The sequence below is a fragment of the Lithobates pipiens genome, unplaced genomic scaffold, assembly GCF_037356315.1.
Source record: "Lithobates pipiens isolate NorthernLeopardFrog02 unplaced genomic scaffold, aLitPip1_a1.2 Scaffold_19, whole genome shotgun sequence".
NCBI lineage: Eukaryota > Metazoa > Chordata > Amphibia > Anura > Ranidae > Lithobates > Lithobates pipiens.
In genome coordinates, this window is record NW_027507764.1 from 403,331,666 (window position 1) to 403,345,706 (window position 14,041).

General features: G+C 43.6%; 1 protein-coding gene across 2 annotated transcripts in view; it reads right to left on the reverse strand.

Moving 5' to 3' along the window:
* Window positions 1-4,257: 4,257 nt before the first annotated feature.
* The window catches only part of PRELID3A (PRELI domain containing 3A), a 42,186-nt gene continuing 32,402 nt past the window's right edge, over window positions 4,258-14,041 (reverse strand). Inside the window, exons 6-7 of one of the 2 annotated variants that reach the window (XM_077492419.1) lie at window positions 11,712-11,798; window positions 4,258-4,477 (exon numbers count right to left, since the gene is read on the reverse strand). In XM_077492419.1, coding sequence (XP_077348545.1) covers window positions 11,745-11,798 — 54 coding nt within the window. In that variant the 3' untranslated portion in view covers window positions 4,258-4,477; window positions 11,712-11,744. The remainder of the gene's footprint in view (window positions 4,478-11,711; window positions 11,799-14,041) is intronic. The other variant, XM_077492420.1, reaches the window with a different exon arrangement.

Here is a 14,041-nt window from a genome sequence, read left to right on the forward strand (position 1 = left end):
ACTGGTGAAAGGGTTAACTAGGGGGCAATCAGGGGGCTTTATGCGGTAGTATATGGGGGTCCCTGGCGCTATAAAAAGCTGCGGCGAACCTAAATACCTACCTGCCTAACTAGCGTCACCTGTGACACTAATACAGCGATCAGAAAAACGATCGCTTATTAGGCTGGGTTCACACTGGAGCGATGCGGGAACGCCACGAATCCGTGGCGGGTTCCCGCATCGCATGCCTCCAGGCGGCAGTTCACACTGCCCTATGCGAACTGCTGGGAGTGTCAGTGAAATGTTAATGACACCCCCAGATCAGTTCGCATATCGCAGTGCGATCTGCAAACTCGGATCGCATGGTGTGAACACCCATGCGATCCGATTCTGCTGCGGGCCAAAAAAAGGGTCCCGTGCTAATTTGCGGCGGGTGCGATGCAAATTCAGCCATACTATCTGTATGGCTGAACTCGAATCGCACAGAGATCGGATGTGATTTGCACTGCAGTGCGGTGCGAATCACATGCGTTCTCATAAACCGCTGCAATGTGAACCCAGCCTTAGTGACACTGGCGACGGGGGGTGATCACGGGGTTAAACCTTTATTGGGGGGGGTTAGGGGGCTACATTAGAACTAAAGGGGGCTAACCCTAACTGCCCTAACAGTTATTACAGTCACAAATGACACCAATGCAAAAAAAATAAAAAATAAATAAAAAAAATGACATTGGTGTCACTGTGACTGGGGGGCAGGGGTAATTGGGGGGGGGTGATCGGGGGGGTGTGAGTGTGCCTGGCATGTTCTACTGTGTAGTGTCGTGTTGGTGCAACTCACCGATCCTCTCTCCTCGGTGTCGGAACGAAAAATACCGACACGGAGGAGAGATTACATCACTTCCTCTCCTGTGTTAACATTACAGGAGAGGAAGTGATGTCACGGAGCATTTTCATTCGTCGGGAGTGATCGCGAGGGGGTGGCCATGAATGAATGGCCGTCCCCTCGTCCGGGATCGCTCCCGAACGAATACCGACCGCCGCAGGCACCGATCGGGCCCCCGACCCGCGGGCAGGCAAGGACGTACATGTAAGCCCTTATGCCTGCCCGTGCCATTCTGTCGACGTACATCATCGTGCGGCGGTCGGGAAGTGGTTAAAGTGTTTGTAACCCTTACATACACTGCCAGCCTCTCACTTGTATGCATCCATTATGTACTGTATACGTTTTTGTTAAAATAAATGCCTCTAAATACCTTTTTGCATGCATCTTCATGCCAGCCACATCACCCGTGGCCGCTATACATCTCCAATCCAGGGCTACAGCAGGAGGGGCCAGGATCTCCCTCTGACGCCAGCTGTAAGGTCATGTGGCCGCTCAGCCCCTCCCGCTGTAGCCCTTGATCGGAGGTATAGAGTGGCCATGTCACGTGACAGGCCTGTAGATGCATGCAAAAAGGTATTTAGAGGCATTGTTTTTAACAAACTTCTACAGTACTATATGGCCCTATAAGGGGCTGGCAGTGAATTTTCTAAAAGATAACTTTTACACTCACAGCAGAATGGGGGGGGGGGGGGGTGGAGACATCTCACACAGAAGACACACAAGCTAACAGGCAGGGAGAGGAGAACAGAGGAAAGCTGTGGCTGATGGAGGCACATACACTGACCACAGTGTCAGGGCTCAGCAGCCATGATAAACCGTGGTCAGTTTACAGAGGGGAGGTAGAAACTGTCAGGAAGAGGCAGTTTTTTTACAGCTTCCAGAGGGACAGGTTAGACAGCGCAAGCACTGTGCTGTTTAACCTCTTGCCGCCCAGCCACCGCCGTTTCAGAGCTATGTATGCTCTCCTGCGCAAATCGGTGTAGCTGTACGGCGGCTCGTGCAGGCGTGATAAGGGGCGGTCCCGCGCACACTGCAAGATCGTGCCTGCGGGTCGGGTGGACTCGATGCCTGCTGATGATCTCCAGTACAGAGGTAGAATGAGGCAGTACAGAGGCCTTTTTAAACAAGGCGATTCCCCATTCTGACAGGTGACGTGACCGGGATCTACTATTCCTAGTGATCGGGACAGTGATCTCAGTCATGTTCCAATGTTCACATTTAACCCCTTGATCAGACCCTATTGTTAAACTCTTCCCTGCCAGTAACATTTACACAGTAATCGGTGGCTATTTATAGCACCGATCGCTGTATAAATGTCAATGGTCCCAAAAAAAGTGTTAAAATTGTCCGATCTGTCCACCGCAATGTCGCAGTATATTTTAAAAATTGCAGATCGCCGCCATTACTAGTAAAAAAATAAAATAAAAATGACATAAATCTATCCCGTTTTGTAGATGCTAGAACTTTTGCGCAAACCAGTCAAGATATGCCTTTTGCCATTTTATTTTATTTTATTTATTTATTTTACCAAAAATATGTAGAATAATATATATCGGCCTAAACTGATGAATACATTAGTTTTTTTTTTTATATTTTTGAATATGTATTATAGTAAAAAAGTAAAAAAAAGAAAATACATTTTTTCTAAATTGTTTAGTTTATGGAGCAAAAATAAAAAACACAGAGGTGATCAAATACCACCAAAAAAAACTTGTGTTAAAAAAAGCACATCAATTTTGTTTGGGTTCAGAGTCGCACGACTGCGCAATTGTCAACTAAAGCGACGCAGTGCCATATCGCAAAAAATGGCCTGGTCATTAAGGGAGCAAATGCATCTGGAGCTGAATTGGTTACAAACACTTTAACCTTGTGCACTTCAAAAAATATTTAGACTGTTGCCGACCAGGCCATAGCCGAAAAACAGCTGCAGGGCGGTCGAGAATAACTCTGGGAGGGCGTACTATGACGTCCTCCCAGAATCTTGCTCCCATGTGCCCCTGGGAATATCCGTGACTGCTGGCTCCCCATGGATCACTATGACACCGGCCCTTTACCATATGATCGCTCTGTCAAATGAGTATTCAGTATTTAACAAGCCGGTGCATGCCTGATTCAGCTCTCCCTTCTCCGGTCGGGCCAAGATCGGGTGCAGCAGCGCTGTGGGCTGGATCTATAGTGCCCACAGCGCTGCTCTGTGCCCATTCCTGCACTCATCCCCATCCATATTCAGCCATGACATCCATACTTGGCTATCCCCATCCATAGCTCATCTATTTCCATCCACGGCTCATCCATCCCCATCCACGGCTCATCCATCAACATTCATTATTCAGCCATCCCCATCCATGGCTCATTTATGCCTCATTCATGCTCATCCATACCACATCAGTTCTCATCTGTGCCACATGCATGCCACTACAGTGCCCATCAGTGCCACTACAGTGCCTCACAAAAGTGTAATAGTTTAGATTTGACATTTATGCCCCTAGAACACCTGATGGTGCTCCCTGTGTGTTGGGCCTCTGTATGTGGCCTGGTTGTGTAAAAGTCTCACACATTGTATTGTTCTACTCGAGAGGAGGAGCAGAATATATTTTGGTGTGTAATTATTGCTATGTACATGCTATGTGTTCGAAATTATTGTATGAATGTACAACTTTTCCAAAAACTTGTGGGAAAAAAAATTACGTGCAAAAGCATTGTGCCTCCTAGAATATACGTTAGGGTGTTTGCATTCCAAAATGGGGTAATTTTTTTGGCGTTTCCATTGTCCTGGTGCTCCAGGGCCTTCAAAAGTAGAAGTAGTCAAGAAATTAAACGTGCAATGTATGCTCCTAGAACACCTGATGGTGGGTTATTTTTACCAAAAATATGTAGCATTATAAATTTTGGCCAAAGTTTATGAAGAAAAATTACTAATTTGTAAAATTTTATACCAGAATTAAAGAAAAATCTATTTTTTTTTTACAGAATTTTCAGTCTTTTTTTCATTTATAGCACAAAAAAAAAAAAAAAACAGAGGTGATCAATTACCATCAAAAGAAAGATCTCCATTTGTGTGAAAAAAAGGATAAACATTTCATATGGCTACAGTGCTGCATGACTGAGTAATTGTCATTCAAAATGTGAGAGCACTGAAATCTGAAAATTAGTCTGGTTAGGAAGGGGCTTTAAGTGACCAGTGGGTAAGTGGTTAAATAAAGTATTCCCATGAAGATAGCAATTGAGAAACCACAAACACCTTTCATGTGTGTAAATATGATTACGCTTACCAAGTCATACTGACTGTACAGCTAAAAGGACTTCTCACTTTCCATTCACCTTCCAGTCAAACTAGGCAATACAAGCTTGAGGTGTAAATACATGCTGGAGTTATTGAAAAGAAGAACCAGGTGAACAGTAATGTTCATTTATTGCAAACAAGTCTTCAGGCATTGGACATTTAAAAATATTTTTTTGAAAATATTCAAATAAAACTGCTAAAATTAGATGGATGGAAAATCCTTCATTCTTAATGGTCAAGTAACAGATATGTGAATTTCTGTAGCAAATGCATTACCGTCTGGCATCTTTAATTCCACTGTGTTGTAAATAGTGCACTGTTGAATCCTAAACCTAGAGGTAAGAAAAGAACACTTAATATTACTGTAAGGGTGCTCATGTATGGGGATATATTGGTGAGACTAGGCTGATCCAGGTAAAATCTTTATTAATGACTATAATTTTTCTGTTTCAGTATTTTTATTAAAAGTTTCCACTAATAAAGTAAATTCCAGTATTCATTATGAACAATAGGCAATATCCACAATATAAATTGCATATAAAATAAAACCCAAAAATTACGCAGTGTAACTGCACTAATACAGAACAAAAGACATTACAACATTCCTTGCATTGGCAAGAGACTATTCCCTCTAAGATAGCTGTCCTCATCACATAGCTGAGATATAGAACCACAAACTACCGGTATATAGTCGATTCTCAAATAACCACAATATAATTTGGTCGTTTGTAAAGAGGCAATAAAACCCCCCAGCATGTCTTCCTATTGTATGATAGCAATGTGATTGGGTTCAGACTACATCCTACAACTCAGGAGGTGAAAATCCTCTTGTGACAGACTCACCAGGACAGAGGCTTTTGGAGGGGACTGAATGCTAACCTCTTGCCTACTGACTATGGGCCCTGGCATTTGAAAGAGCTACAAGCATTTAGGAAGATATTCTGTTATGTTATGCAAAAGGACATTATTAAGGAGGCTATGATGGTCTCTGCCAGCTTGGGACTCAGTGGACAGATGTCAGTGAAAGGAATGCTGATTAATGAGATCTGGAAAGCCCGGGTCTTTCACCCAATAGTTTATTGTGCTCATTAGCACACCTTTGTCTCCTAACAAACTATTGGGGGATGCATTTATACGTATGTGTATTGTTAGGCCGCGTACACACGCGGGGACTGTTCGCTCAACTTTGTCCGCTGAACAGTGTTTCGGCGGACAGTCCGCTCGTGTGTGGGCTTTCAGCGGACAGTTTCAGCGGACAGTCTGCTGAACAAAGTTTTTCGGAAATTCCGAAAAACTGTCCGCTGAAACTTTGTTTCAGCGAACAGTCCCCTCGTGTGTAGGCTTGTTCGTCAAACTAAGTTCCGCGCATGCTCAGAAAGGATTTACACGCCGAAGTTTGCATTGCAGTGTATAGGACGTCGTTTTCTAGTCCCGTCGTACGTGCCGTTCACGTCATCGCGCACGGTTTCAGCGGACTGTTCGTTCGTCGTGTGTGGCCAAGTCCGTCCATGCTAATTTTGAGCGGACTGTCCGCTGAAACTGTTTGACGGACAAAGTTGAGCGAACAGTCCCCGCGTGTGTACGCGGCCTAAGTGAGGAGATGGCAACTCTACCCTGAAAGGTCATATGTCTTAGTCACCAAGTCTGAGTAAATTATTAGATAACTAGCTCATGTTAATTTATGTTTCTGGTTAGAGGTGTATTGTTAGAATAAGATGAGCAGGAGGGGGAACCTCCTGTTCAACTGTATATAAGCCTGTATTATTGTTCTAATGATCAATCCATGTTCAGCAACCAAATGAGTGTTGTCTTGTTTTCTGGTTGTTAGCAGTTGGAATATCTGATATATATATTATATATATAATATATATATATATATATATTCAGACTGGGAGAAGCGGTATATGACGAAAGCACTCAAGTAGAGTGTGGGATGTTTGGTCACACCTCTCAACTAGTCAGAGAGGGACACTCTAACTCCCCACAACCACGGATTTATACATTCCCTCAATCACAAAAGCAAGAAGAAAAGAAAAATATGAAAAAGGAAGACGATAAAATGAAGGGGAGCGGAGAAGAGGAAATGAGTCCACGCTCTGGTCCATATTAACCAGGAGAGACTCTAGTCAGGTATGGTTTGGGGATCATTAGTCAAGTATCTAATCCATGGGACCCAAACCGTTTCAAACATCTTCAATTTATCTTGTAGAGTTGCTGTTCATTTAACATAAACTGGGAAAGTTTGTGTTAAGCTGGTCAAATGGTATGCGAACTTCCAATTTCTGGCTATAGTAATTTTGGCAGAGAGGAATATGAAAGTAAAAAGTCATCTCTGATTTTTCGAGCCCCCCTCCACCTTAAATCCCAGCAACGCATGTTTTGGGGACTTGGTCATATTAAGTTGAGTAACAGAAAAATAGAATTATAAACTCTGATCCAAAACCTCTTTACTTTTATAAATTGCCACCGTATATGATAGGCCGTCCCTTCCTGACCACATCCCCTGAAACACTTAGATGAGGCTACCGAGATATAAGTAACCAATCTGGCCGGTACCATATACCATCTCAGCAGTACTTTATAGTTTGCTTCAATAATAGCATCAAGGTCACTCATCAACACTTCTGACAGTGCAGTCGAGTGCCAATCTTCAAGTTCAAGGCCTTCTTGGATGTCCTGTTCCCATTTAACTATATAACACAGTTTAGCCGATGTATATGTTAGAATGGTATATATTTCAGATATAACCATGGATTTTATCATACCTGTGACATAAATATTCCTTAGATGACATAGTTACAAGATCACATTTCCGAGATAAAGTATGCAGGTAATTTTTTATTTGAGTGTACCTAAAATTGTTCAGAGTCTGGCATTTGGTGTTTTTCTATTATGGTTTGTTTGAAAAGCATTCCCTTGTGATCACATAGGTTTGTGATGCATATGAAGCCCTTATTGGACTACCATTCGAATGCAAAGGGGATGAGACCAGAAGTGAAGTCCTTGTTTCGCAAAAAAGGGAGCTAATGGACTATGGGTCCATGAATCCAGCAGTGTTTTCACTCCAGCCAATTTTTCTATTGACTGTCAGGTGCTGCCACGGCAATCTCCACTAAGGGAAACCGTCAGCGAAGTCTTGTTACTTCACAGCCGATTCCCTTCTGCGCATGCAATGTCAAAACCAGGTTCCTGAACCCCCCCCCCCCCAAAAGGTGCCAAATGTGGCAGCGGAAGGGGGGGGGATAGGCAAACAAGCTGAGCTTCCCCTTTTGGGTGAAGTTCCGTTTAACTGCTGAGCACTACACATTGCGTGATGTCTGCTGAATTTAAGGAACTGCTCAAATATATTCCCACCAAGGCCAACTCCACTTCTTATGTCATCCGTGTTGAAACTTCCCTATGGCAGGGTTTAAAAGGCCCTTAACATGTGATTGGCCTACTTTTGTGGTTTAATAGAGAGCAATTTGGACCTCAGCTGGAAGAAATTTTTAGTGACTGGACCTCCTTAAATTTGACTTTATTACCCCTGTCCTAGGTAGACATCTGTGCATTGTAGAAATGTGCACAAAATTGTGTGCATTCCTGAAATGCACAAAAACACACTGCCCTTTTTCAGAAGTGCAGTGGTGACATTAGGTCTTAATGGCACAACCACACACCTTGCTTCTACACTTATTCACCTGCAGCGAAACGTATGGTAACAAAGTATCATGCATTTTGGTGCAGCATCATTTTTAAAAAGGTTATACAAGTTTTACATCTATTTGTACTACATTTCATTTTTCATTTGTTATGTATACTACTAAAAAAAGTTTTTGCCGCGTGCCGCTTAAGTGTTCGGGTGGCAACCCTATGCCCAACCTCCACACCCCAGGGTAAGCCATTTCCTAATCCTAGGACCCCTCCCCAGGGTAACATCAGCAAATATCACCTTGTCACACGGGTGCTGCCATGTCAATGAAGAGTCCCCCCCCCCCCCCCGTAAAAACCCATAGTCTCCCACAATGTTGTTAAAATCAGAACATTCTCACGCGGTAATATACGTATACCTTCATACCCCTATATAGCCATATAACTCTCAGGCTGGCTGTAACTACACACACATGACCCAAAGATACGAACACCTGTGTGTCCTGGATTTGTGGAAACTCCGCACATACATAGTGTGATACCCACCCTTCTTTGGGATACCTCCTTGGACTTGTTTGATCTGATCCAAGAGTGATCAGCCCTTTTGTTCCCACTTACTACCCCCCCAGACTACACCCTAACCTGTGGGTGAATCCAACCCACCTCCTCGCTAGTAAATTATAACCCACCCTATCAAGGACCACAAGGTCCTCTACTCAACTTTAAAAAAACCTTCTCAGCTGCCACCTTAAGTCTTGCCCTTCATATGCATACCCCCACCTGTCCAGCATACTCCTGGCCTATACTCTCTATACATGTGCAGAATGGAAACATTTTGTTTTGTTTCTGATAGATTCGTTTCAAAATTTGTTTAGTTTAATTTCGTTGAATTTATTCATTTTTAAATTTAAAATTTTCAAAATGATTCTAATTCAGATCGGTCATAAAAATGATAGACTAAATCTAATTCTGTGTGAAGAATAGCTGGTTGCTAAGGAGCAGGTCAGGAAGCCGGACACTGTGTCCTTAACAACCGATGACTCAGCAACTGTCAGCGGGCTTCCTTGCTGAGAGCTGAAATGTAAACAAAACAATGCAGAAAAGTCGATTAAAAAAAACAGCGTTGGGTTCCCCCAATCTATACCAGGCCCTTCGGGAGGAGACCCCACACTGTTTTTATTTTTTTATTTTGGCGTGGAGTCCCCCCGAAATCTATACCAGCAGGCTAGAAAATAATGGAATTGTCAAAAACTGTTGTCTCTTTACCCATTCATCAAAAAAGCGTAGAAAGTAAATAGAGTCCCCCTGCCCCAAAGCACCACCCCCATGCTGAGGGTATGTAGCATGGTATGGTTCATGAGGTGGGGCGCTCACCCCCCCTCTTCCTGGCCTGCTGCGATGTATGTTACGATAAGGGTCTGGTATAGATTTGGGGGGGGGGCCTCACGCCCTTTTTTTTTCCTGAATGTTGGCATGGGGTTTTCCTTAAAATTTATACCAGACCTGAAAGACCTAGGATGGATTGGTGGGGGTACCACACAGTATTTTTTTTCTGAATTTTCTATTGCCAGCATTCTTTTGTTTGCATTTCAGCTCTCAGCAGGAAAGCCCACTAACAGCTGATGAGTCATCGGTTGTTAAGGACATGGCGACCGGCTTCCCGGCCGGCTCCTTAACAACCAGCTATTCTTCACACTGAATTCAAAATGGTCAATCATTTTTCAACCTTTCCGAAAAACTAAATTTGTTACTATTTTTTGGGGAGAATCGGATACATCCGAATTTCTGAAAAAAAAAATAATAATTTGTCCGCATTTACATTCGGACTGAAATGAATTGCAGATGTCTAAGCCCTTGTACACACGGTCGGAGATTCCGACAACCAAATCCATCTGAGTAATTCCGATGGATTAATTCTGGAAGAGGTCCGGAAGTGATGTAGCATACACACGGTCAGACAAAGTTGTCGGAAAATCCGATTGTACATAACGTGATGACGTTATTTCATTACAACGGGACTACGTTCAGGCTAGTAGCCAAAAGCTTTGGTCTAGGAATCTGATCTGAGCATGAGTGGCACTTTGTCCATCGGAGTAGGCTACACATGATCGGAGTATGTCTGATCGGAGCATTTTGTCGGAAAATTTTACTGGCAAGTTGGAAAACTTGGTCCGTCGGATATTCCGACGGAAACAGTCCGATGGAGGCCACACACAGTCGGAATATCCGACAAAATGGTCCGATAGAACACATTCAGTCGGAATCTCCGACCGTGTGTACAAGGGCTAAAACTCTCTCCTTACATGGGTGCTCAACTTGTGGCACTCCAGCTGTTGCGGAACTCCTCAGCTGGACTCCATTGGCTTGGCCTCCCATTTCTCCTTTGCAGTCCACAAGCAAATCTGAAAAGCTTTTATCTTCTAAGACAAATGCATCACCCTCCCAGCCCACCAATTCTTTCTAATCAAACGCTTTCATCTCCTCTAGGCCACGCAAACAAAGATTGGGAAAAGCATACTATCTGACCATGCTTACATCTGCCTATCAATGATCATAAATGATATACCACATCTCCCCCATTTCTGGTGCCTGAATGAGACCATCCTACAAAAATTCCAGTATCATGAAAGACCTCAAAAAGGAGCTTGACTACTACTGTACTTCAACATAACACCCCTCACCTGCCAACCCATACAATTTAGGAAACCTTCAAATGGGTTCTCTGATGAAAGTTTGGTCCCATCACCCCAGTGATAGAAGAGTAATGGGTACTTTGATGAAAGTATTAGCCCAAAAAATCCCAGGATAGAAGTGTGTAAAATAATTAGCTTTGGAAGCAAATAAGGCATAAATGAAACTACAGAAACAAGGATAGATGCCTAAGCTGTATACTACAGAATCAGATATATTTATTTTGTTTGAAAGGAAAACTGTGGCCAACTAGCAGACAAAATTCTAACCTGAAGATTTTTTTTTTTAAACATAAGCTTCACTTAAAGTGGAGTTCCACCCACTTAAAAGTCAGCAGCTGCAAAAAGTATAGCTGCCAAATTTGAATAAACAGACACTCACCTGTCCCATGGTCCAGCAATGCGGATGCCAGAAGCCTCACTCCTCTCCCCCTCCTCCCTGCGGCACCGGAATTGTAACTGTGGGCATCCGGCGGTGGCTTCCCAATCGGGCACGCACTGCACATGCACGAGCCGCGCTGTGCGTTGTGAATGACCGGGCAATCTTCTGGGACGTGTCCCAGAAGATTGCAAGGAAGGAGTGGAGAGAGGTGAAGTGGTAGCTGAGTGCCTGTTAAAACTGGGTACCTGCTCCCTCCCCCAAAAAAAGACATACCAAACTTGGCATGTCAGGGGGTCACCAGTAAGTAAAGCGGAAGTTCCATTTTTGGGTGGAACTCCGCTTTAAGTGTGTATTATGCGGGAAGATACTACATGTCATTGTACCTGAACACTCTTCTGCCGTGATGCAAGAAGTGCAACTAGCTGTAGGAAGCACCATGTGGGGAATATTAAGGAGTTTTAAGAAATAACAGTATGTCTGCTTTTAACCTGTTTCTCCAGTAACAGAAGGTAGCTGATAGAAATGGATAATGAAAACATCTCTATTTGCCACATCATACCTTCATTATATGCTAAGGTAGCGGGTGTTTATGCTACATCTCCAGTGCAAGAAGCATACTTCACATTACCTCCTGCATTGACAATATGCCTACTAATGATCTATGGGAAAAAAAATCTAGTTTCAGTTCAGATCTTGTATGCACTTTTAACAAACATTCTAAATTTCAGAGCCAAGCTCCCTTCCACAGCAGAGAATCCGGACAGTTTAGTAGGCAAGCTCGAAAGAGAGCATTACCACAAGACTGCGTTGCATGCACACACTCAAAACACATACAAATATTCAGACAAAAAGTTGTATAGTTACCAAGTTAGTAAAAAACAGCAGAGGCAGACACTGTTAGATTACTGTGCTCTCAGAATTTTGAATGATCCATTCAATTGCATCCCACCCCTAGAGTGACATAGAAAAGATTTTAATTTACAAATAAGAAAGACAAGTTAGAGAAGACAAAATGGAAATCAGACCTACATCTGATAGTTAAAAGTAGCATGCAGAAAACATCTGTGTATGACATATTCCTGAGGCCTGGGGATTCCAAACGGGAACTCTTCTATCATTTGGTAAACTATGCCTATAATACATTGATTATTATTATTATACGGGATCTATATAGTGCCAACAGCTTGTGCAGCACTTTAAACATGAGGGCAGACAGTACAGTTACAATACAATTGAATACAGGAGGAATCAGCCCTGCTTGTTAGAGCTTGCAGTCTAAGAGGGAGGGTCAAGTGATACAAAAGGTAATAACTGTCGGCAATGATCTGATGGAGAAAATAAAAGCACAGTTAGGTGGAGGCAGAATAAGCTTCTCTGAAGAGGAGGGTTTTCAGGGATCATCTAAAAGCAAACAGAGTAGGTGATAGTCGGGCAGATTTGGGTAGGGAGTTTCATAGGATAGGAGAGGCTCGGGAAAAGTCCTGGAGGTGAGTATGGGAGGAGGTGACGAGGGAGCTAGAGAACAGGAGGTCTTGGGAGGATGAAGAGAACAAGTAGGTTGGTATTTGGAGACTAGTCTAGTGATGTAGCTGGGAGCCAAGTTGTGGATGGCTTTGTAAGTTGTTAGTATTTTAAATTTACTTTGGGTGAGTGGAAGCCAGTGGAGGGATTGACAAAGAAGAGTAGCAGACACTGAATGGTTGGTAAGGTGGATGAGCCTGGCAGCAGCATTCATGATAGCATGAAGGGGGGAATAGCATATGTAAAGCTAATCCCATGAGAAGGGCGTTGCAGTAGTCGAGGCACAAAATGACCAGGGAGTGAACTAACAGTTTTGTGGTGTCATTGGTTAGGAAAGGGTGTATTTTGGAGATGTTGTGGAGGTTGAGGCGGCAAGATTTCGAAAGTGATTGAACATGGGGCTGAAAGGATAGTTCAGAGTCTAGGATTACACCTAAAACCTTGGCGTGAGAAGACGAGTTGATAGTAGTGCTATTGATCTAGACAGGGAAATCAGGGGAAGCAGCACATGGGGGGAGGAAAAATTATGAATTCGGTTTTGGATGGATTCAGTTTGAGGAAGTGGTGTGGCATCCAGGCTGATATGTCTGTTAGTAAATTAGGGATACATGAGGAGACAGAAGGAGCTGAGGAGTAGAGATAAATTTGGATGTCGTCAGTGTAGAGATGGTACTGGAAGCCATGGGAGGATATTACCTGACCCAGGGAGGAGGAGTAGATGGAGAATAAGAGAGGTCCAAGAACGGTACCTTGGGGGACCCTGACAGAGAAAGGGAGAGGAGAGGAGGAAGTCAAATTGTAAGTAATGCTAAACGTATGGTTGGATAAGTAGGATGAGAGCCAGCAAAGAGTACAGTCACGGGGAACAAAGATGTGGAGTTTTTTGAGGAGGAGAGGATGATCAACTGTGTCAAAGGCAGCAGAGAGGCCCGAGTACAGAATAGTGTCCATTGGATTTAGCTGTTAGATTGTTAGCAGATTGTTTGTGAGTTTTAGGAGAGCAGTTTCTGTGGAGTTTTGAGGCCTGAATCCAGACTGAAGGGCATCAAGAAGTTTATTCTCTGTGAGGTGGTTGCTCAGTTAGTTATAGATTGGATGTTTAAGGAGTGTGGATAAACAGGGGAGCAAGAAGATGGGGTTTGTTTGGCAGTGAGAAGGCAGGAATTGTATTTTTGGAGGGTAGATTTATATTGGTTGCAGGGGCAGACTGACAACTCATGGGGCCCCCAGGCAATAGGAGATTATGGGGCCCCCAGGCAATCAGAGATTATGGGGCCACACGGTGTGTACACACACACACACACACACACACACACACACACACACACACACACACACACACACACACACACACACACACACACACACTATACACATACATGAACACACAGTGTACACAGACATGTTTCTATTGGCTGAGAAGGTACTGAAGGTGGGGCAGCTATAATCTTGGGATTTTTAGACCAAAAGGATGTCAGTAAGGGACATTTCAGAGACAGATGTAAAAAAAAAAGACAGATTTTTACATACTGTCCCTGGTTTTACTGAGGCTGGCAACCCTGAAGCGGCTCCCTAGTGGCCCGAGGCCCTCGGGCAGTGCCCGAGTGGCCGAATGGTCAGCCCGCCCCTGATTTGTTGAAATCTCTCAAGAGTACGGTTATGTATTTCAGACT